The following is a 25145-nucleotide window of genomic DNA, read 5'->3' on the forward strand; positions in this document are numbered from 1 at the left end:
GGGCTATATAGAATAATAATCACTGCTGGAAAAGACAAGAGCTTTGTTATTGACTTACCATCCGGATAAGGTTGTATAATTAGGATCCCTGTAGCCATTTTCATGTGCTGGTGTAAACGTTGAGTTGGGGGGAGTGGCCAGAAGCTGCTTAATTAGATTTAAAGAGACAAAATGCCCTAAAACAGCACTTTAGAAGATTAAAATCTTATTATTTAAGAATGATTTTGTGCAAAAAATGTATTTAACATGTTTTTTTATAGGCCATAAACCTATCCTAGCCTGTTCAAGGAAGAGTAGAAAACCTGCTCACATAGAGGGTATTTGACAAAAGTATGAAATTATTTGTAAAAAGATTAAAGGTGAAGTAGAACTGTACCTGAAAAATGACAGTAACCCAGAACATGCATTTCTGTAGGTAATATTTTTCTATGTTTTTCCAGATATGATCATTTCCTTTGACATAACATTTTAATGGTGAAACAAGAACAAAAAAAACAGCCCAGTCATATTAAAGTGTTTATTTTGAGAAGTTGACCACTGTGATGCACCTTCTGAGGCAACAGTAGAAAAATAGATTCAGTGAAACTAAATGCAACTTATAAATCTACAAACAAGGTATCTAACGGTAGCATACAAGTACAATGTACCTGTTACAATTCAACACACATCCATCCGATGGTTGATTTTTTCGTTATTTTTCTTTTTAAAAAGCTGCTAAATAACACTGTACACAAAACGAGCTACATGGGTTTTCAAATTACTATCTGATGCATGCTGGTTAGCTGGTAGAAAAGAGCTTGCATAGACATCAAAGTCACTCCTCCAATAAAAGGCACTGACTCCTCTACAGCACAGAGCAAAACGCCTGGGACTCAGTGGAACACTGGCCTGGAAAAATAATTATTAAAAGCTACCAAACATGAAGACGGGGAAGAATCTGGAGTTTTGCATTTTTTCCCCATGAAGCAACTTGCTGGAGAAAAAAAAAAGAAAATACTTTTCTGCTTGGCAGCTCTATCAATGCAAAGCAGAGAGGAAACATCCTCACATCATCTACAGCTAAAAATAAATGTCCTTAATGCATAACATTTATGAAAAACGTCCTAAACACAATCTTTTTGTTTTATAGCACACATTCTCAGTGAGAGTTTTATGACAAAGACGAGCACACAGTGTTCTTCACTACAGTAAAAACACACAGACCTTCAACAACCACCAAAATGTGACAAACTATTAAAAAAAACCACAAGCGATCTGAATGTTTTGGACTCAAATCAATATATACACAATTCCTCGTTGGAGACCTGAGCCAGCACGGGCCGACTTTGCGTTACTGTTGGTTACATTTCAGTTTGAGATGCAGGTTTTTTTGTTTGCCGTCTTTCTGTAAGAAACAAGAAGTTCAGAGCTACAGCTGCAGCCGGTCTCCAACTACATATTTAACAGTTATCAACACTGCATGTGCATCCTGTGCTAATGAGGTTTGCAAAAGTCCTGATATGTACATGTGGACTTTTTTTTTTTTTTTTGAAATGTGAGGAAAATGCAGAAATGAATAAATCAAACCTAGAGAGAGTCAAAGTGAAGGACTGAAAATGTTTTTATGTGAATAAATGTCGTTTGAAGCGCTTGTTAAGGCTTTAAATGTGGTTACTTGATGCTAGACAACGCCTCGGACTCTGATTTGTAGCACAGAGATTTCAAAACACCTGACTTGCCTCCAATTGGCTAAAACGTTCCAATCAGCCTCTCTGATTGGCTAAAGAGTTCCGATAAGCCTCTCTGATTGGCAGAAGGTTCCTACAGTTTTGTTTGCTGCAAAAACGATCATCACAGCACGCAGATGTTCCTTTCTTCACTTTTGTCACTCATTACTAATGAGCTACACTCAAAAAACACAAAATATTACAAAGTATTTTTTATCTAGTGAATCTTAATCCAATTGAAAAAAGACAAAACTAACTTAGAAGTAACTTTTTAGCAAGATATATAGTTATTGTTGCGGCGTTCAGATTGGAGTAGATCAATGCTTTTAATGTGAGTTGATGAGTTACAACATTTAATTTCCGTTTTTGCATCAATTAAATATTTTTACATTGAATCAAAAGAACAAATTTCAGTGGCAGATTATTATTTTTTTGTTTATTTTTTGAATAAGTACAAAAAACAGCATGAAGCATAACGTCATCATTTTTGTAATATGTTTAAAAAGGAGTGAGTGAGTGGTAGTATAAACTTATCAAAATTCCCACTTGTTCCACTTAAAACATTGGAAAAATGTCTTGTTAGTTAAATAATCTCCCAATGGATCTAGTACTTTTTAAAATTGATGTTAATAAATTATTAGCTTAAAATAAGCTCATATATCTTGCCGAAAAGTTATTTGTAAGTTAGTTTGTGTCTCATTGCAAGTGTACTAAGATATTTGCAGTAAAAACTAGACCAAAAATTACTTGGTGAGATGTTGTGTTTTTGCAGTGTACTTCCTGTCAGAGATGATCGGAGTGAGGACGTGTCGTCAGAAATGCTACATGAAGGAGAAACCAGCAGAGCGGATCTATGTTCTAACTCTACGTTTTGTTGCATCACTTCCTCCGAGTCCGTGTGCTGCTGTTACTCTGGCTCATAAACTCAGATTAAATGTTTCCGCTGATCGGTGCGTCTCCTGCAGACCTCTAGCTGACCAAAATCGAGAGGATATTTGCGGAAATCCGCATGAAGCCGGGAGCAGAGCGGCTTCATGTCTAAACTCTGTGTGATGAGAGCGCAGCGCTGTAGAGGTAGGACAGAAGCAGCTACAGCTAGAGCTGGGCGATTAATTTATTACGCTTTTGAAGATTTAATTTTTGGAAAATTATTTGATTTTTATTACCAATGTGCTCGTTGGGTTTCCATACTTTAGATGTTAGCGTGCCCTAGGCCGCCATCGTGTTTGACGAGTGTTTTACAGCTTCTATTTATTTAGATTTTGAATTCAGATCAACTCTACAACAAAATATTAGGACCAGATTCAGATTATTTTTTATTCCGATGGCAGAAAATGCTTATTTTGAAATAAAAGTGGTAAAAATGAAAAACAATCGCCCAGCTCTAGCTACAACCCTTTTCTCTGACTCTTGTACACACACACACACCCACGCACACACACACACTTAGTGCTCATCGCATTTTTCCCTTTTCCCTTCAACTCAACCCCGGCTCCTGAACTGGGGTTAAAGTGCAGATTTCTTATAGGGGTAGTCCGGTTTGCTGGGCGATCTGCGGTCTCTGAGGAGTTCTTCGCCTACACTGTGAGACTGCTGGAGCGGAACCGGACCCGACGGATCTCCGCCCAGAACCATCTCCTCTGGAGCGTCTCTGGGTCTCTCTTCGTAGCAGTCCATGTTCCCACTGGGGGAGCGTAGATGACCCAAACCGTGGGTGAGGTCCGTCTCGTTTGGCCGCCCCTTCGGGAACGGACCCGCCCTTGGCTGCGGTCCGGACGGACTGGAGAGGACGCCGTCGTGTCTCTGGGATTTTAAACTGAGGACGTCCAGTCGCAGCGGGTCCGGGGCGGTCCGTCCCTGCAGGTGGCCATGGCTCTGGCAGTCAGAAACGTAAGGAGGGGGGTAGGAGCCGGACTGCGTGCAGCTGTGGCTGTAGAGGTCCGGTCCTGCGAAAGCGGGCAGAGGATGGGCGGAGGTCGGGGTCGCGGGTCTGCAGGAGAAGTCGTACAGGTCGGGGAACTCCGCTTGGGCCTCCAGCTTGGGTTCTGGAGCGTGCCTCTTGCAGGAGTGGCCGTGTCCAGGGCCGTAACCGTGGCTGAGGCGAACAGCAGAGCAGGGCAGGTGGTGGCCTGAAGGGCCCATGGGGCTGTGAGGGCCTTCGCCATCCATGTCGGCCATGTGCTGCTCCCTCAGAGACATGACCGAGACGCCGAGCGCGATGTCTGGCATGAACTCCCTCATCATCGGCTCCACCCCCATCTGATCAGGAAGCAGACACAACATGAACAGATCGAAGGAAACTTCTCAACTGGAGCACAAGATGTAAAAACAAGAGGCTTCACGCTAGGACAGAAACGATTAACTGGATTCATCAATGATTAATCAAATAATGAAACAATGGTCAACTAATATAGTCATTGATTAAAGGGAGAATACAGACTTTAAACAAAGGCCAGTCAGTGAAAGAACAACAAAGTCAGAGCAGTAATTAAGTTAAAACTATACAAAATATATACATTTTGCATTTAAGATAAAGAAAATGTGTCCCAAAATTAGGGCTAAAACAATTAATCATGATTAATCGATTATTGAAATAATTGTCAACTAATTTAGGAATTGATTGTTAACTGGAGAATACAGACTAAAAAAAAATTTTCTGAAAGAACACAGTCAGAGCTGTAATCAAGCCAAAACTGTAGAAAATATATATGCATTTTACATTTAGGATAAAAAATTTAAAAAAGTAATTCATCTACAAATATGATCTACCCAAAACTAGGTCTGAAACAATTAATCAATTATTGAAATAATCATCAGCTAATTTAGAAATCAATCAATTATTAACTGGAGGATAGGGCTTAAGTTATTAAATGAAAAATCTGCAGAATGTGGCAATTTTTGTATCCGATTAATCGATTAATCGTCTGAATAATTAATAGAATAACTGTTAGTTGGCGCTTTATTTCACAACACACTTACCGCCTGCTGGTTTGACAGCAGAGGTCGGCCCATAGCCTGGGGGTTGGTGCAGTCCGGAGGCTGGGATCTGGGTGCCGAGGAGTACTCTGAACCGCCATGTTTGGAAGCAGCGTGGCGCTGGATCAGGGTCCGGTTGCAGGGGTAGGAGAAGGAGCGGGTAGGGGTCGGCATGGGAACCCGGGGTCGCCAGCCCCCTTTGACCTGGGCGTGGCTGGGCGTGGCGGGAGGGTGGTAGGGAGGAGGCGGAGGAGGCAGCGGAGGGTGGAAGCCTGCCACTCCTTCCAGGTCCATTATCATGCTGTCCATAGCCGGACTGCTGTTGACCCGGCAACGGCCCACTTGACGCAGGGCCAGAATCGGACTCTCGTCTCCAAAACGCTCATCTGGGAAGAACTTGGATGGGTTCTGAAAGCAAAACAAAGAAAACAAAGATCAGGGCTGACACAGTGGATTAATTGGATCAATCCTGATTGATTATTGAGATAATTATCAACTAATTTAGTAATCGATTAATCACTAATTGGAGCAAACAGATTCTAAAAACACAACACAGAGAAGTAATTAAGCCAAAACGGTACAAACAAATATATACATCTGGCATTTAAGATAAAAAAAAAAAAACTTTCTGTAAATATGTTTTACCCAGCGAAAAGTTTTTTATGTTTTTTGTTGCATATGCAGCTAAAAATGATCAAGCATAAATTTAAGGAATGCCACGTCTTTGCATTTTAGCGAATCTGATATTTGTTTTCTTACTAACAAAAGAAATTATATTATTTCCATGTTACATGTATTTTTAATATTGTATAAAATGAGCTGAATTAATTTAAAAAAATCACCAGAATATGCCAATATTTTTTACCCAATTACTCGATTAATCGTCAGAATAATCGATTAGTAAAATCATCGTTTCGTGACCTGTCAAGAGGTGGCATTACATATTTTACAGCCACATAGTTCCATTTTATAGCACAATCAAGTACCTATCTTACCTTCAGTTGTATAACTTAAACAAAAATTTGACTTTGCAATTTGACGCCTTGAAATTGGGCCTCTGCCTCTTTAAGAAGCTCCTACTCTTTGACAAACAATATACCTCCATTATACAGTTTTGAACTGTTCTTCGGAGTATTGGACTGAGAAGTAGTTCCTATAATGAGCAATGCAGACATGCAGTTCCACCATGCAGACATGCAGACTAGCTAATTGCTACCAGCTAGTCTGAAGGAGCTGAGTGGGCGAATTCCTCTCCAAGGCCAAAACCAAATGGTTGCCATGGGAAACTGAAGGATTTCTAAAACACTCCAGATATGTTTTTGATGAGGGAATAACATTATAAGATTATGTAAAGGTCAACGGAGTTGATTTTACATGATACTGCCCCTTTAAAGAGGTTTGATTTTCCCCTGGAGAATCCTCCTGTTTGCTGGGTTTACCTGCAGCAGCTCCGTGGCTCCATCTGCAAGGCCAAACTCCCTCAGCACCCTCAGCTGCAGCTCGTAGCTGACCGTGGCTCCCTCGCCACAGTTCAAGGCGTAGGCCCGCTGGACCTGCTCTGTGTGCCTCAGCTCATGCAGCCTGCGGATCATATCCTTCACCACAGACAGAGGAGGCACTGGAAGAAGCACAGAGCAGAGATACCAACAATATTCCTGCTGCTTTTCTTCCTGCAGACATTTTGATGTACGTTCATTTATTAACTCATTCGTCGCCCTACCTGGTATTTCGTTGGCCACAACGGAGGGAGCCGTGCTGGAGCTGCCCGCCATTTGCTGGTGGTTGATCATGTGACAGCACTGAGGCACGGCGTTGTTCACCATGTAGAGAGTGTCCGGGACGTTGGACATGCGCACCAGTCTCAGACGCACCAGGTCCGTCTGCTCCACCATCATCTCATCAAGCACAGACTGAAGTCATGTAAAAAAAAAAAAATACACGAAAGAGAAAATAACGGACATGATTAATCGTAGTAATCGTGATTAATCGTTTACTAAATTGTTTGATAATTATTTCCATAATCGATTAATCGTTAACTGGAGTATGCAGACTCGAAGAAAGGTAAAAATGCTGAAAGTACAACATACTCAGCAGTAATTAAACCAAAACTGTACAAAAATATAAACATTTAGCATTTAAGACAAAAAACACAACCTTCTTATGTTCTACCCAGAGCTCCTCAAGTGGGATAGTTTTAGCTTCTCCTGGTTCAAAATGTGTAAAAAAATAAAATAAAATCTCCTTCTCACATGTTGTTGTTAGGAGTATTTTTTTAGTTGCAGATGAATTCTTTGCTACAAATACTTTTTAGAAAATAAAATGTTCACTATGTAAGAAAAGGAAACATTTGTTTATTTGCATCTTCTAATCTAATTATTCGATTAGTCGTCAGAATAACTGATTACTAAAAATAATTGTTAGTCGCAGCCCTAAAAATAACAGTCGAAGACGGGTTGTAGATTTTCCTGGTCTGTTCCACCTGACTGACAGCTCTCTTAATAACGCCTCTCACTGCTCTGCAGACATGTTCATTAATATTCATAGACCCGGGAAGGCCGACAGGTCGTAATGAAAATTTGCAAATGGACCCAAAAAAATAAAAAATGAATTTCCATCCTGATAATGAGACTCTTGGTGTATTGGCCAGTCTCACCTTGGCTTCCTCCACATAAGGAGAGAAGAGGCGCGGACGGACGTAGATCCCTGCATTCTTCTGCCGCAGCCAGGCGTTGGCCTTGCCCCCCTCGGCTGTGGGCAGCATGTCTGATGGAGGGGTGCTGATCAAACCCCTCTTCAGCTGTGAACAGAGATCAACCGGTGAAGCTCACAGTGTTTAAAGATGATTTATTATGCTTCCTTGAACAGGTAAGGACAAATTTATGAGCTATTAAAACCTTTTTATTAAATTTTTTGCACAAAATCATTCTTACACAATGATATTTTAGTCAGCTTGTTCTATTTTGAGCAGTTTTAGGGCCTCTTGTCGCTTTAAATCCAAATAAGCTGCTCAAGTAAACGTTTACACTCGCACGTGAAAATGGCTCGAAACAGATGCAAAATTATATAACCATGCATCTTTAAAAGCAGAAGTGGAGCCTCCTGCACAACCAACAAGATGTAGCAAGTGGTTTCTGGATGGTAAGTCAACAACAAAGCACTCATCTTTTCCAGCACACACATTGTACAGCACACACAGCGGTAAAACCAGCTGACCAAACGTGCTAGAGCTCTGCTTTGCGTTGCGAGGCAACAGACTGGGCATTGCTGGGGTTGCTAGGTGACTGGTAGTGCCTGCTGATTCGTGACTCAACAATCAGAAGGTTTTTGAAACAGCTCTTTGTTCAGACACCAAAAAAACATCAACTTATTGCCAAAAAAACAAGTGTTTTAAGCCTTTAGCATGTTTTTAGAATTAGTAGAAACCCAAATGGAAGTATGAAAACATTCAAAATGTGAGTTTTGCTTAATAAGGTCCCATTTAAAATGCTAACTGAAGTAGAGGAGGAGTACTGACAGCGTCGGCGAGAACGTCACTGTTGGGAGGCAGGATGTGGTCCGTCCGAATGAAGGGCAGGAGTGGAGAAAGGATCTCCCTCAGCTCCTCCACGTCCAGGTCTCGCCTTTTCACGCCTCTCTTGTTGACGCTGTGGGCTGTGCCGCTCAGCAGGTTGGGCTCTGGGTTAATGAAGACGGAAACAATCAGCTGAATTCATACAAAAATCGACTAATCGACTTGAAATAATCGTCAGCTAATTGGTAAGTCCTCAGGTGGCATAATTTTAGCTTCACCTACTTCAAATTATTGGGAAAAAAATAATAAATACGATTAAAATCCAAAAAAGTCAACAGATTATCCTTGCACTGTATTATGGCTGAAATGATTAATTATGATGACTCGATTTATTAATCGACTAATCGATAACTGGAGTACTCAGACTCATATAAAACAACATATTCTGAACAGTAATTAAGTCAAAACTGTACAAAACAAATATAAATTTTGCATTTAAGATTAAAACCCTTTGTCTGTGCACATATTTTACTCAAAACTCCTCAAGTGGCGGATTTAGCTTCACCTAAAGAAATTTACTAAAGAAATGTTTTTTCATTTAGACAATAAAATCTTTATTTTCTTATTTCAAAAAGGAATTGAATAATTTGTTTATTTGCATCTTTTAGTGTATTTTAATACTGTAAAAAAAGTGGCTAAAAGAAAAGACTGTAGATTTTTATCATTTGATTAATCGATTAACTAAAGTGATCGTTAGTTGCAGCCCTAGAAATACGGTTATTTATTTAGCTAAAACTATGATTTTAATGCCACAAAGTTTGTAAACAACTAATTTAGTGAAACATCTCCTTAAATATGGCCTCTCCTGCAGCATGCATCATGTTTCTGGAGCCACTTGGAGCATTAACCCGACAGCATCTCATTTATCATTAGGCTAGAGCAGTGACAAAGCCAATGAAAATTAGGGCACTTTATGTTGACTCCATTTCTGAGGTTAAGCCTTTTTTCAGCTCTTAAGTGTATTTTTTGGGTCTTTGGTAAGTGAGCAATTTCCTCAGAGCAATTAGGGGGGAAGCTGAGAAGGTAATTATAGAGTGTATTATCTTACCCCTGTCTGCCATCCTCTTAATCAGCTGCTGCTCGCCCCACTTTACGACATACTTCAGAATGTCCTGTTCACTCGCCTGGGAGGAAAACCAAGGAGAGAAATGAGAAGAAGGAAAGGACGGAGGGGAAGAATAGAGAGGAAGAAAAGGTGAGAAAGGAAAGGGAGAAAACGTAAGACATGGACAGGACAGGACACAGGGATGGGAGGAAAGGACATAAGAAAGAAAGGAAAGGATATAAGACAGCGAGGAAAGGATATAAGACAGCGAGGAAAGGATGCAAGAAAGCGAGAAAAGGATGCAAGACAGTGAGGAAAGGATATAAGACAGTGAGGAAAGGATATAAGACAGTGAGGAAAGGATATAAGAAAGCGAGGGAAGGATGTAAGGGGGGAAAGGAAGATGGGAAAGGATGAACAGATGTGGGAAAGGATGCAGAGAAGAGAAAAAGATGTAGGACAAAAGGAAAGTGACAAAATTAAGAACAAAACCAGGTTATATTCTGTAAACTGGTAAAATTGTATCCTTTGAAATGAGGGACTCTGAGTCCCAGTTGTGGTCCAGCCTGGTTGGTTGCATCACAGCACGTTTCCTCAACCATCTGGTCAAGAGTTGAACTTGTTTTGATGCGATCATGACTCAGATTCAGAGCTCGAAAGCCTCTGACACGTTGCACGCGTTAAGAGTCTCATCATCTGGATAACAGCAGAGCACAGAACGAGCTGAAAGGTGTGGATGTTTACCTGCAGGTAGTCGGACTGAATGGCGCTGAGAAGGTGCTCTTTGCCGAGCTCGTACAGAACATCAGAGGTCACCACCTGGCTGAACTCCTCACACAGGAAGTGCATGGCCTGCCTGTGGACCCACTTGGAGCCGTACGGCTGGGAGCTCCATTTCAGGATGGGGACCAGAGAGTCCAGGGACAAACTTTCCACAACAATGTCCTCACACCCTGACAGAGGAAAGAAGCAGTTTATATGGCGATATTCAGTCCAAGGGCACATTTCCCCAGAAAGCTTGCTAAGCTCAGTGCGCTAGAGCAGTCATTCATCCAGTTGGCCGCCATGTCTTTGAGTTAGAAAATGTTTAAAGTTGACAGGAAATTTGAAAATATCACTTGATAGTTGTGTGTTATTGGAAGACTGGAAGATTAATACCTAAACACAAACTATAAAGTCTTTAAAAAATGATTAAAGAAACTAAAATAAATAATGCTTAGCCTGGTGGAGGCACAAGTAAAGCCTGGTGCCCCGCCAGGCTTATAATAAGCTGTGGGAAATCCTGAAAAGCACAAAAACCCCTCAAAAACCAAATAAAACACAGTTTAGTAGGGCTGCAACTATCGATTATTTTAGTAATCAGTGAAACTGATTATCAAATTAGTTATAATTTTTGTAGTAATTGATTAATCGGTTATTCTTACGATTAACCTGATAAAAAATTTGGTAAATTCTTAAGATTTTTTACTCAAGTCTATTTATACAATATCATACATACATTCTAAGATGCAAACAAACAGATAATTTAATTCATTTTAAATAAGTTAGAAAAACATTTTATTGACTAAAATGCAATAACACAGCATCCCTTTAATGCACGCTGGCAAAGGATGAATCTACAGCTAAAAATACTTTGAACATTACTGTGCTCAGCCCTTTCTGCTCGACTTAAAATAAATACAATAAGGTTGATCTGTTGATTTTTGATTACCATTTAATAACTGAATAGCAAAAGGTGCTTAAAAGGAGATTTTTTTTGTACAGAAGAATTTGAACCAGTTGAAGCTAAAATTATGTCAACCTGAGGAGCTTTGAGTTGCAGAGGAAGGTTTGGTTTTCTACACCTTAAAAGCAAAATATATATATTTTTGTACATTTTTATCTTAATTACTGCTCTGAATAGACTCTATATTCAATGATTAACCAATTTCTAAATTAGTTGACAATCATTTCAACAATCAATTAATCACGATTACTCCAATTAATCGTTTCAGCCATACAGTCCGTCCTGCACCGCTGCCAGACCATCAGCAGGTTTGATTATTTTTCACTGTCCCATGGAGCCACATCCCTCCATGCTGCGTTTCCTAAATCATAGTGCATACCAGAGCAGCAGGCAGCGGCTTTACCCTGCAACACACTAGCCCACAGAAATGCTTTGATACCTTGATGTGTTTCAGTCTCAAGCTGCCTTCCTCTCACCGTGTTAAATAAACACAGCCGCTGCCAGCACACAAACACACCAAGCAACTGTGGAGACACGTGTGTACATAAATCAAAATTGCATTAAAAGCCACAGAAGGCCGAGGGAATTATGTACGCGCTGCTCACAGCATTGGAGGGAAAAAAAAGCTAAACAATAAAACAAACTGCGCTCTGCAGATTCAGCCAGCGCCGGCTCCAGCAGTAAATCTAAGAGGGATCCATTTAGACAGAATCAGACGTCCATTCAGATTAGGCGCATCTATGCCAACACACAAAAGAGTGCTTTCACATAGCTTGTTTAACACATCGGATTGGACGTCCAAAAGCTGCTCCTAACTAAAATAGAAACCTGGAAAGTTTTAGATTGCGGCCGGTCTCGTCTTTAATCTCTTTTATGGGGCAGCAGCATCGCTCCTCGGGGACCATCTTATCTTAAAACAGAAAATTTAAGCTGCACTTCTGGCCAAAAACCACTGCTTTGAAGACACAGCCTGGGAAACCGGCTGCTATACGTTGGAGCGGAAACCCAGTGAGTTTAACTGCAGGTCCAGCAAAGGCAGCGTAATGGTCAGAATCAGGACTATTAACCAATAAATTGCCAATAGATATGTCACAACAAGATATTTACCTAAACTATATATAATGTGGAATAAAATCAAGCTACATTTGCCATTTTAGAACAGTTAGGGTTAATAAAATGATCTCTATTTGGCAGAAAAATAAACTAGACTTGAGGGCTGGACAATAAATCAATAATATATATTGCAATAGACAGTATGACACAGATAATATGTAGAAGAAAAAAAATAAAATTAACTGGAAACAACCAATTAAAACCCGGATGCGTCTTAGTGCTGTCAATCTTGCGCTCTGCTACACTTCAGCTACCATAGCCTGTTGTGAATGCTTAAGCTAGTTAGCATAGCCACCGACAATGGCAGTTAAAACTGGTTTCCTGTAATGGTCAGTTGTTTCTCTGCCATTAGCACATTTAGCAGCGAGTATATGAGGTTTATTGCAGGAATGCGCAATATATACTGTATCCGGTAGAAATTATAGAAATTTGGCCTATGATTGAGATCTGCAGTCTACCGGCTAAAGGTGGTAATGCTTATTGATGACGTAACGGCTTGCATCAAAACAGAGCAAGCGGGAAGCAGCGTGGCTGAGAGCGGAAGAGCAGAGCCCGTTAAAAAGTCAGGTGCAAAAACGTCAATTATCTGGACATGGTTCGGATTCAACCTCCCGCGGTCTTGGCGTGACGCTCAGGAGGAGCACAGCACATGTCACGGTCAGCCGATGGAGGGGAGACGGGTAAAAGCTCTGTGGGATTGGTGCGACCCCTGCTGGGAAAGCCCGTTGAGTCCAATGCATCCCGTTTCTTACCCTTCCTGCTGTTTTAGTGCGACACTCAGGAAGAGAAGGCAGATGTCACGGTCGGACAGCGGGGAAGCACCATGGGACTGGGTGACTTTCCGAAACCACAAAAAGAAAACCTTGTAAAAGCGCACAGTGCGACTCTGCTGGACAGAGCATAGAGTAAAAAAAGTTGTGGGGTTTAAATGACTTCATCTCTTAAGACCACAGGAAGGTTGAAGAGTAAAACCGGGAGCAGAAAAATGTAATCTGTAAAGTGTGTGGAAGTTAGAAAATGCAAGTAATTTGCCAGGTTTCCCTTAAAATGGAAATTTTTTTAAGGACAGACCTGGTAATGATAGAACTCAGCATAAAGCAAAACAGTTACAAACATTACATACAAATAACCTGTTTATAAGGAGTATTTAATTAGTGTTAAACAAGTTTTAACACATACAAATATACACATTCCACTCAGTTAGCTTTTTGTTTTTATTGTAAGTTGTACACAACTCATATCGTGATATATATCGTTACCACCACCCATCACAATATATATCGCGATATGAATTTCATGCCATATCCCACATCCTTGGCTTAAGACCCGCCTCCTGGCTCTGATTGGTTGTTTTTGATCTGGAGCGGTACATTTCTTCAGACGAACATAGTAGCTCATGGAAGAGATCGATGTTTTCACAGATTATCTGTCTCATATTATTCCGTCACAAGATTTTTTAACAAATATCTAAAAAACATGTTCTTAATAAAAGTTGCAGCTTTAAAGTCCATCTCCTGAAAGCAAAGACACGTGCCTCCATCTTGGGCAGCAGCAGACGGTTCCCCGTGTGGGACAAGACAGCAGCGGGTTCTGCTCTGTAGGTCCATTAGAACCCACATTCCCAGCCTGGCTTTTAAAGCGCAGCACTTTTATTATGAGCATGAGATTAGACTCAGTCTTATATCTAACACCAAGCTTCCCCTTTTCTCTCCACGGGGCGGAACGCCTCCTTTACAGAGCTTAGCAGACCCACAGCAACTTCAGATGTTTTTACCTGAAGCCGTTTCCTGGCGCGCAGTCCCAAAAGTAAAACATCACATGCGTTCAGTAGTCTAAACAAGTCTGCTTGGAAACCATTGGATGATTGCTGAGGTGCTGCGGCTTTAATTAACAGTCACAACACAGAGCAGACAAAGTGTAGGGCAGGGAGGGAGGTTGGTTTCCATCCAGAAGCTCAGTGGCGTACTTTAAAATGAACACAGCTTTTAATTCAAGTAAAATGTAATCCTAAATGGGATGCATGGGAATTAATATGGACAATCAAAGCCTTGGAGAAGCAGAGCTTCATATTGTCAAAGAGAAACGGTAATGAGTTCAGGAGGGGGAGGACTGTGACAGATTAGACGGTTTTGTCCCTGACATGAGCCTCTCTGCTGCCTCCTGAAGGAACCTGGGAGTCGCTGATGTTTGACATAGCGGACCTCATACTTAACCAACGTATGGCAAGATAATTTGTCATTTAAGCAGGGTTCGCATACTTCTCCCACTGTAAAATTCAAAAAATTTTCAAGGTAAGTTTGAAAACGTACCAGAGTTTGGAGATAAAATAATACAAATGGACCAAAAAGACAGTTTCAATTCAATATTATATGATATAATTTATGCGTTTGCAATATCTTGTGAATAGTATTACAGCAGGGATAAAGTAAGGTAAAATACACATTTTATGTTTTGAAATGTCTCTCACACACATTATATACACCTGACTGCTTTGAGAACAAAAATTTAATGTAAATTTCAATAAGGTTGGCATATAAAATATAAGCTACCTTTATTTCAATTGGACAGATCAGTAAGTCATTGAGCAATTACAAATAATAAATATTTAATACCCTGAAATAGGGTTGGACAATAAATCAATAATATATGTCACAATAGACTTGTAATCAATATCAGTAGATAAAAAATCTGATAGAAAATTCAATATTAAATATATACAATATGGGAGATGTAGACAGAGGATAGACTAGATGCTCAACCTCTTACAGTAAGCTGAGAAGGGTTAGTGGAATTAACTCTCTCACTCCTTGGTTACCTAGCAACGCTCTCACTCTTTCATTACCTAGCAACAACCTGTTGAGTAACTTCCGCTGCAGCAGTTTTAGGTTTTTCCCAGTGTGTCTCATAACTGCTTAAAAATAAACAGTGTGGAGTGAAACTTTAAAATTATTTCAGATATTTAAAACAAAAAATTAAGTCAGTAATTATCAATATCATCAGATATGAAACATTTATATTGTGACCTGCTTTTCAGCCACATCGTCCAGCCTCTCTGAAACAATTCAAACAAATTGTGTTAAGGTAAATTATCTTCCAGTTCAAATTAAGATATTTAAGCGCAGTAAAAGAAAGCGAAAAGGAAATCTCTAAAAAAAAAATTCTTGTTCATTTTTTCTGTCATTTAGCAAATAGAAATAATGTTGGTTATTCTAACTAACCTAAAATAAAAAGTTTATTCTGATTTAACTTCAAAAAGTGAGAAAAAAACAATTACATATAAAAATATTTGGTTTCAACTGTAAAAAACGTTTTCCAAATTTAGGCTTTTAATCAAATGATGCAAAACTTTGCAGTTTGAATATCAACCACTTTCCAAAACCTTGGAAATAAGTAATTAAAATTCAAGCATTTTCAAGGATTTCCAGCACCCGTGTGAATCCTGACTAAGGTTTACAGCGTTGCAGAATGAGCTGAGAAAGACGGCAGCAGGTCACATTCGGTGATCTGTGCAGAACAGAGTAGATCACCGGTTGAGCAACCACAATGACCAACAGGGTGACACCCTATTATTTACTGAAATATGCCTTTCAGACAGGCGAGAGTTTGAGTTATTTACATCGCTTTTAACCCTTTGAAAGGATTTCCAACATCTGTTCCTACGAGATGTCTCGTCTTTCTCCTCAAACCAGATGTTTGTTTTAAGCTAAAAGAGTCGCATATTTCCACTCAGTCGGATTGCATCATCGATGAGAAGGATGAAGCGTTTTTATAAGTAAACGAGTTGGCTTTATGGATTAGTGTGCAACTTTGCATGAACAGATGCTAAACCCATTAAACTACGTCTGCTGAATCTAATTAAAGCCACAAGGAACATCTGCAGAGAGTCCATGGAGCCAGAACAAACCATTAAATGCCTTTTTAATACGGTAAATAAATCTGAATAAATATTATTGGGTTTTCTGTGGATTTCATAGCAGAAGGTGGTAAAATATGCTAAAAATCATTTCACACATTTTAAATGAAAACCAAATGTTTGCACAGATGGGTTATTATTTTGTTTAATGTTTTGGGAGGAAAATATCGCTGTGATAAGAACAAACTGATGCTTTCAAAGTTCAAATTTTGATCATGCAGCTGGAATTGCTACGTTTTTTATTACATCTATATATGAAAATATATTTCAAAATATGATCTAATGCAGTTATTTTGTGTCATCTGTGGAGTTTTTGCACGTCTTAAAGATTTTCTACTTCCCAGAATTCCAGAGTTCTCAGTCCTTTATGTTCACTTTAAATATAAGAAGCTAATGTTGAATTTATGTCAGAAATGTTTTTACAAAAGAGAGGTTTTAAATATGAAACGTGAAAATGTTTCATATTTAAGGAAGAAACATATGGAAAGATGTATACCTAGGAAAAAAGGAAGGAAGTATAGAACTAGGAAATGAAGGAAGGAAGGAGATGTATAACTAGGAAACAAAGAATGAAAATATAGCACTAGGATAAGAAAGGGAGGAAGGGCAGAACGAAGAAAAGAAGGAAGGAAGGAAAAAGGAAAGAAAAGAGTAAGGATGTAAGAAAGGAAAAAAGGAAGGAAGGTTATAGTTTTTCCCCATTAATTACCATTTGTATTTGTTTCAGATGACAAAAATGTCTTCTCAATTTCAATTTCTATTATTCCATTTGTTTAGTCAACTATAATAACCTTGGTTGAAACTTTATTTCATTGTGACTTTTTGTTTGTCTAACTTAATTTTATTTAGTTTTTAGAGTGTGTTTCCTAGTTCTTTTTAGTTTATATAGGTTGAATGTTGTTAATTTTCAACAGAAGATACAATTTTCCAAAAATGTGTTGAAATGTTGTTGAACAACCAACTGACTGGTGTTCTCTTTCAGCTTTTGCTGTCGCCGTTTTGCGGACTAGCGTAAATGCCGGCAGGAGGAATAATGGTGGACCATAATTTGCAAACAGCTGACGTAAACTGCTGTTACAGAAATAAAAAAAACAAAAAAATCTATTTCAGAACAGTTAAAAAGGCTTATAAATAGATGTATAAACACAAAAACAAGGGCATTATATCTAGTTTTTAAATGCACGTTATAGTTCTAGTTAGTTAACCTTGGTTGAAACTGAAGCGCTCACACGTAGGCGGAGCGCGCGTTAAAACAGCTGGTTCAAGTCAGAGCAGAACGCCAAACTTTAGCGTGTAAAACGGTGCGGGAGTCAAAGCGATGTGTAATCTGAGTGGAGATATAACGGCGATAAAGTGTTGACGGAGGCTCTAATGCATGTACCAGATGTCCGCTCCTAGAAGCTGCTTGTTGCAATATGTTCCCGCCAGGCGCAGCACTAACACCGCCTAATATCTCACTTAGTGATGCTGCGCAACCCGCGTTTTAATCTGCATAGTCAGCGCTGAAGGTTAGACACAACATGTATAAAAAATCTTTTTAAAAAAGGCTATAATTAACGTAGAAAAACAAATAAAATTGAGCCAGATGTGACAAAAACATCTCATGATGCAGCAGATGCTGTAATTAGGACGTGCAAATCGATTCAGGAACTCGAGCAAGGATGATTTATGTTATCGCACTACGGGTTGAGGGTTTATTCCAGCGGTAGTGACCAAACAGGAAGGAAGGAATTACTGAGGAATGAGACCAAACTAACAATTCACTGGATTACACAACACAATACATCAGCAAATTTACAGATCATAAAAACTCTGGCTGCGCTAAACCTCAAACAACTGGACAAAAACACCAGAAGAGTGGAAACAATAAAAGACAAAGAGACTGGTGTGTTTAAAAAATGTAGGGAAGGAAAGAATGAAAGGATCGAACAAAAGAAAGAAGGAAAGAAAGGGAAACGAAGCAAAGGAAGAATAGGAACAAAGAAAAGAAGGAAGGACCTAGCAAAGAGAGGAAGGATAGGAACAGAGAAAGAAAAAATAGAAAGGGAGGAAGAGAAGGCAGGGAGAAAAGATCTAGCAAAGGAAGGAAGTAAAGATGGGAAAGAAGGAGTAGAGGAAGACAGGAAAGACGGGACAATAGGAAGGAAAGAACTAACAAAGAAAGAATGAAATTAAATTAAGTAAGGAATCAAGGATGGAAAAAGGAAGGATGGAACGGAGGAATGAGCAAAGAGCAGGAAAGAAGGAAGAGGAAGAAGGAAGGATGCAGCAAAGAAAAGGAAGAATAGCAAGGATCCAGCAAGGAAGGAAGAAGGAAAGGAAAGACAGGAGGGAGGAAGAATAGAAAAGAAGGAATAATCTAGCAAACAAAGGAAGAAAAGAAAATAATTTGGAACAGGTGAAGCTAAAAAGGCCACTTGAGGATTTCTGTTTAGAAAATACTTACAGATAAAAGAGGGTTTTTTATTTCAGATGCAAAATGTATATATTTTTGTACAGTTATGGCTTAATTACACCTCTGAATATGTTGTTCATTCAACAAATTGCCTTTTTTTAAGTCTGTATTCTCTAGTTAAAGATTAATCGATTACTAAATTAGATGATGATTATTTAAATTGTCTGTTAATCACAATGAATCACTTCAGCCCTACACAGATCTCTGGTTAATTTCGCCGTCTCCGTGTGTGCAGATGGTTTCCTACCTTGGGCCAACATGCTGAACTCCAGAAACAGTGCGATGTGGTAGAGCTCCATGGCCTCCTCCGTGCGCGTGCTTGCCCCCCTGCACCCTGAAACGAGGGCCTGCACCTCGCCCAAACTGCACGACGACGGGCTGCCGCGCAGCACCAGCCCCAGGTCCACCACGTCCGTGTACATGCAGTGGAGGATGACCTGCACGTATTTCCGTGGGATGATGGACTCGTCCAAAACTATCCTGGTGGGTGTCTGCAGCGTGCGCTCCGTCATTTCCTCCCCCGTGCGAATGCGCCTCTGTAAAAGGTTCCTGAAGAACGGCGAACGCGCAGAGAGGATGGCCTTGTGGGCCCTGAGGTCCTCCTCTGGGGTCGCCCCGCCACCGACGCCGCCTCCTGAGCCCGTCGGCACCGCGGCGACCGCCCCTCTCTCGTTGGAGCCGTCGATCATCTCAGAGTCAGAGGAGAAGCTGAGCAGAGCGTCGTAGTAGCACATGTAGTCAAACAAGCCCTTCATATCCGCTTCCAGGGAGTTGGGCGTACCAAACTCCTCGCTGAGCTGAACCAGCACGTCCACGTTCTGCAGCCGGCTGTCCTCGGCTCCGCCCACCCCGAACTCCCCCGTGTACAGGTAATGAAGCAGAGCGGAGAACATGGGCACGTCGATGCCGGCCGTGTCGACATCCATGAGGACCTCGGCGCCATAACCGGGAGAAGAGGACAGCAGGTTCTTGAAGAAGGGGCAGCGGGCGGCCAGGATGGCGCGGTGAGCCGGGAAGCAGGTTCCCTGGAAGATGAGATCCACGTCAGTGCAGTACTTGTGCTGATAGAGCGCGGCCAGGTCGCGCTGCAGGCTGGGGGCCTCGGCGCGGGCCAGGCTGGCCTGGAAGCTTAGCTCCTTGAGGGCGGCAGTTCCCTCATACTCCTCCACCAGGGCGTTGGTGTCGCGGACGTCCCAACCCGACAGGAGCTCCCGCATCTGCCGGGCGTGGTCCGCTGAGCGGCTGGACTTCCTCCTTTTGATAAACCGCCGTTTGAGCGTCGCCAGACCCAGGCTCTTCTTCTTCCTGTCCGCCGGTCGCTCATGGCCGTGCTCCAGGCTGTATAGCTTGGACTCCCAGCCATAACCCTGTTGGGAGTACGAAGACGTTCCTGGAACAAAAGCACAGGAAGAAATAACAAAGGAGGAAACGATGTTTCGCTTTATTTTTAGGGGTGCGCTGATTGCAGTTTCTGGCTGATTAACAATCTTTATAAAGCTTGATCTGCCGATTCCGACTTTGGCCGATAAGGACTTTTTTGTCTGAAATGTTGCTCAATATAGTAAGAACGTCATTGAGTTGGCAAGAGTGGGGTGACTATCGTTAACAGCAAACACGCAGACATGACCTGGTGGGTCAGTCAAACCTCTAACAACAAAGCAAAAGAGGACAGTGGTTGATTTTTAGAGCTTTGCTAAGGTAGATCAGAACTATCAATCTCATCTAGATCAGCTTCAAGTGGAAGTATCGGCTGATCTACAAAGGTTTAGGTGCACCTCTACTTATTATCAGATATTCAGATTTTCAGTCAGGCATTTTGAAACGCGAGTGAAAAGTCGGGCTATCTGTTAAAATCTGCTAAAAGTCTGTGGATTATTTTTTTGGATTATATTTTAGTAACTGGATAGCAAAAGGTGCCAGGCGTTCTTGTCCAACATCAGTGTCTGGCCTTAAAAATGTGTCTCTGGAAGAACGACCAAAGAAAGACTTCCCAGTAGATTTAAAGCTGTAAGAGCTCCAAAAGTTGGGCTAGCATCATTATGAATTCTAATTTACTGAGATGCAGCGGTATGTTTCTATCATTGATATGAACTGTAGTATTGTCTGACCCAGAGATGAGTGTAAGCTGGAGCTTTGGTTTAGTTTGCTTCAATCAAAATCCAGTTTGTTTATCTAGAAAGTCCAGTTCGTTTGGAGAGGTGTGAATACACAACTTTGATGCGGACCAAAAAAGAAAACTCAATCTGCCTGCAAACCTCGGTTAAAGTGAATTCTGACGCAGTTAGAATGCATATGTGAACGCCACGCGCTGGAGACAGCTCCAAAAGCAGGAAGCGGACTTTAACGCAGGGCATTCTGGGTAAATGCATCCAAAACAAACGTGTGAGTCTAGCGCTAGAAGGAGAAATAGTTTGTGGTCTTTTACCAAAAAAACCCAAAAAACAAAAAACACTGAAATCTGACGTTACTCTATTTGTGTTTACATTTTACAATAAAGAAAGTTGCACTCCATGTTCTTTTTCATAGGTTTTTGTGACATTTCTTGTCATGGTTCTTGGTGCAGCGCCCTCCACAGGTGAGGAGGGGAACAGGTTTTTTTAAAGGGTTTGATTTGACAGTGAAATGAGAAAGGGAACCGCATCAGCTGAAAATGTAACAAATGTTGCAACTTTGGTCCCCAACTGAACCAAATCTACCAGACTACCAGATGTGAAAACACCCTTAGTACTAATCTGCTAAAAGGGTCCAAGGTGATGTGGAAGCTAGCTTTTTGTTAAATCTTGGCGTGAGCCTCTGGGTATGATTTATTAATGTTCTCTGGAGCCTGTGTGGGTTCTCTGCAGACATTTGGTCTTCCTCCCACTGCCCAGAAGCTCTCCATTAGGCTCTAAATTACCCATGAGTGTGTGTGAATAACCTCTGTGTTGGCTCCACAAGCCTGAACAGAACCAAAACGCCACTCATGGGCAACCAGTTGTAGGTGATTCAATAACAAATAAGATTTGATTGAGTTTCTGTAGTCATACCAGAGGTACTGCTGCAGGCGGACACACAGGAACACAACCTGCCTCTGGCATCCCTTGCAGGTCGGGCGCACGCTGCCTGATCAGGCACCTGGATCACGTTCAGCGGCAACGCAAGATATCCAGGATCCCCGTTTCTTTTGATTTCAGAGCACAAATTGGTTCCTCACAGAGTAACAGCCAATCAAGACGCTGTGCTCCTTCGTGAACTTTTAGGGCTGCAAGTAAAGATTATTAGTCTATCAAATATTCTGACGATTGATCAAATAATCGGATTTTAAAAATTGGCAAATTTTGCAGATTTTTCATTTAACCACTTAAGCTTACTTTATATAATATTAAAAATAAAAATAAACAATTAATTAAATTCCTTTTTGAATAAGAAAATAAACGTTTTATTGCCATAAATGCAATAACCTATAACTCCTCTAGTGTACACTTGATCATTTGTAGCGAATGATGCTACAAATGATCTGTTGACTATTTTTTGGATCAACTAGTTAATAAATAGATAACAAAAAGGTGCCTAATTAAAAGGATTTGAACAGGTGAAGGTAAAACTAAGCCACCTGATGAGTTCTAGGTCGTTTTTTCATATTTAATGCAAAATAAACATATTTTTAATGTAATTGTGGCTTAATTGAGGGTGTTCTGTCAGCAAATGACACGTTTTAGGATCTCCAGTTAATGCTTATCCAATTACTAATTTAGTTGACGATTCCGTTTGATAATCGATTAATCATGATTCAGCCGATTAATTGTTTCAGCCCTATAAACTTTAAGCCATTCTCACAGATTTAGACCAATCTATTCCACTAAATGGCAGTTATGTTGGGCTTGAGACAGCGTGGGTACGTCAGCGGAGGCTCTGCCAAGGAGATCCTCTCCGCCTGACCTCCTGTCAGGATCCATCAATGTGACCCACATAGTAATCACTGGAACTCTGAATCATCTGTGGCCGGGCCAGATCAACTGAGCGGCTCCAGGACAGCGCAGGCAACAAAGATCATTTGGCTCTTCTAACAATACATTCACTCTGAAGTTTCCCCCCCCGCTCAAAAGAAACTGGGGCTCGACTCATTTAGAAACCGAAACTTTAACCTCTCAGACGAAGCTCATGATAACGCCACAGGAAGATCAAAGAAGTCTCTTTCTCTTACTTCAAGAAGACAGTCAGGGTTCAATTCAACTCTAAAACCAGCTATCACAGCAAAATAACAGCCTGTTCTGTCAGAGAAACAGTTTAAAACCAGGGTCACATTTCAAAGGGCTGCTTTGAAATGTGTACCTCTCATTTAATGTTTAGGGCTGAAACAATTAATCGGATTAATCGTGAGGAATCAATTATTGAAATAATCATCAACTAATTTAGTAATCAATTAATCGTTAACTGGAGTAAACAGATGTTTTAAAAAGGCAATTTGATGAAAAAACAACATTCAGAGCAGCAACTAAGCCAAAACTATGCAAAATGTATATTTTGCATTTAAGATAAAAATGTACATTTTTAAGATGCCTAAAACTAAGCTAAAGCATCTTTTCAGTTTCAACCCGTCCAAATAAACTACCGTAAAGAAAAGCTGTCATTGCATTTTAAGCAATAACATATTTATTTTCTTATTTAAAAAAGGTCCTGAATTATTTATTTACATCTCAAAATGTGTGAAACAAAAAAATCTGTAGAAAGTGCCACTTTTTTTTTATCTGATTAATCAATAAGTCACAATAAGCGAGAGAATAATTGATTACTAAAGTAATCGTTAGCTGCAGCACTAACAAAGCATAAAGTCAAAAAAACATACTGTGACCACAAAGAATCTAAAATAGAGCTGAAACGATTAATTGGGTTAATAATGATTAATCAATTATTTAAATAAGTCACTACTTTAGTAATCGATTAATCGCTAACTGGAGACTCAGAAAAAATCCATTTGCTGAAAATAAAACAGAGCACTAATTAAACCAAATTTGTACAAAAATATTTTTCACCCATACAAATTAACTAAAAGAACGTTCTGTTGTTGCATTTTAGGCAATAAAATATTTATTTTAGTGAAAAAATGCAACTGAATTATTTGTTTTTGATTGCACCTTTTAATGTATTAGTAAAACTGCATAAAAAGGTTTAAGTGGTTAAATGAAAAATCTGTAAAATATGCTAATTTATTTTATCCGATTAATCGATTAATCATCAGAACAAATGATTACTAAAATAAGCTGTAGCCTTAATAAACATATCACGCAAACATATTGTCCACAGGGTGTAAAATTATAAAAATACCTCTTGTGATGTCATTCTGGTCAATGAGATTTGAAATTGCATTTCTTTGCTTGCCTGCCTTTGACTATGCTTCAAAACAAGGCCAAGCGGCAGAGAAAGGCACATGGAAGCGCCTGCTAATGCTCCAGCCTCGGCTCTATGAGTCAACAGCCTGGTTCAAGAGCTCTTATGCACAAAATTATTCACCTCCTGCACCATCAGTTGCCATGGAAGCAGGTTAATCTAATCTAAAGTGTGAGTAAGTGCAAGGCAGAGCCATATTAGTATGCATTTGTAGAAAGGATAGACATATATACTGGTTCATTACGCAGAAAAAAAAAATTAAAATCAGGTTTTTAACCTACATGAGAAGCGACAGAGATAGTTTAACGCAGCATGGAGAAGCTTAAATGAACTTACCTATAAAGGTCTGCTGCGTCTGCATGTTTCCCCCGATGCGCGGGGAGCAGGAGTGTGGATAACTGGATCCATTGGCCCCCATCCTTACGTCTCTTCACTTGTTGTTTGGGGGGCCCCCCGGGTGCTGAGTCATCCTGCTCGGGCCTCAGCTGTGGGGGTCGGGCATGGACCTCCTGAACCCTCCTCCAAGCCCCAGGCCCCGGCCGCTGAACCCCCCAAAAAAATGGGGAAAGAGAACAAATAGAAAGTTAAAGTCAAACTGCGTCTAGCATCTCAATTCAATCAAATTTTTGGTTTAATTTTTGGTATATCTGGATTTGTTTTCCACCAATGCACACCTTCCACAGTTCAGAGTGAATCACGTTGCTTGACATCAGGTCAACTTTACGATGAAATATTAGGGTCAGATTTCCTCTTTTTAATATTACAAGAATACAGTCAAACCATTAGGAGAATAGAGATGAAATATTACGAGAATAAGGTGTTAATATCAAGAATTAAACCACAGTATTTTACACAGTACAATTAAATAATTAAAAACAATCCTAGTACTTTGCTGTATAACTCGCAGAGGCGATGAATGAAATAAAAGCCATTTTACAAAAACAAAAAATAAAAATTTAAACTGGAAATAAAAATTTAAGACTGAAAAAAAAAAGTTTTGAAACCGAGAAAAAAATTTCAAAACTACTTTACAGACTTTTGGTTTTTGTTCCATTTCAATTTTTTTCAGCTTCAAACAATAACAATCTGAAATTTAACAAAGAAAATGTTGAAACTACTTTTCAGATTTGTGGGAAAAAAACCCAACTAAATTCTGAGAAGTATTTGTAACTCTTTTTTTAGTTTCAATTTTTTTTTTGATATTTTTGTTTCAAAATAATTTTTCAAATATTTTTTTTTATTTGAACAAAGTTTTTCTCAGTCATTTGTGATT

General features: G+C 40.0%; 1 protein-coding gene across 1 annotated transcript in view; it reads right to left on the reverse strand.

Moving 5' to 3' along the window:
* Window positions 1–503: 503 nt before the first annotated feature.
* btbd7 (BTB (POZ) domain containing 7) overlaps window positions 504–25145 on the reverse strand; it is a 30283-nt gene continuing 5641 nt past the window's right edge. The window contains exons 2-11 of the mRNA XM_032546669.1: window positions 24209–24414; window positions 18753–19895; window positions 10043–10251; window positions 9302–9377; window positions 8197–8357; window positions 7336–7479; window positions 6403–6592; window positions 6122–6300; window positions 4686–5090; window positions 504–3965 (exon numbers count right to left, since the gene is read on the reverse strand). Coding sequence (XP_032402560.1) covers window positions 3213–3965; window positions 4686–5090; window positions 6122–6300; window positions 6403–6592; window positions 7336–7479; window positions 8197–8357; window positions 9302–9377; window positions 10043–10251; window positions 18753–19895; window positions 24209–24290 — 3342 coding nt within the window. The 5' untranslated portion in view covers window positions 24291–24414 and the 3' untranslated portion in view covers window positions 504–3212. The remainder of the gene's footprint in view (window positions 3966–4685; window positions 5091–6121; window positions 6301–6402; window positions 6593–7335; window positions 7480–8196; window positions 8358–9301; window positions 9378–10042; window positions 10252–18752; window positions 19896–24208; window positions 24415–25145) is intronic.

This window comes from Xiphophorus hellerii, chromosome 19 (assembly GCF_003331165.1).
Source record: "Xiphophorus hellerii strain 12219 chromosome 19, Xiphophorus_hellerii-4.1, whole genome shotgun sequence".
NCBI classification, from domain to species: domain Eukaryota; kingdom Metazoa; phylum Chordata; class Actinopteri; order Cyprinodontiformes; family Poeciliidae; genus Xiphophorus; species Xiphophorus hellerii.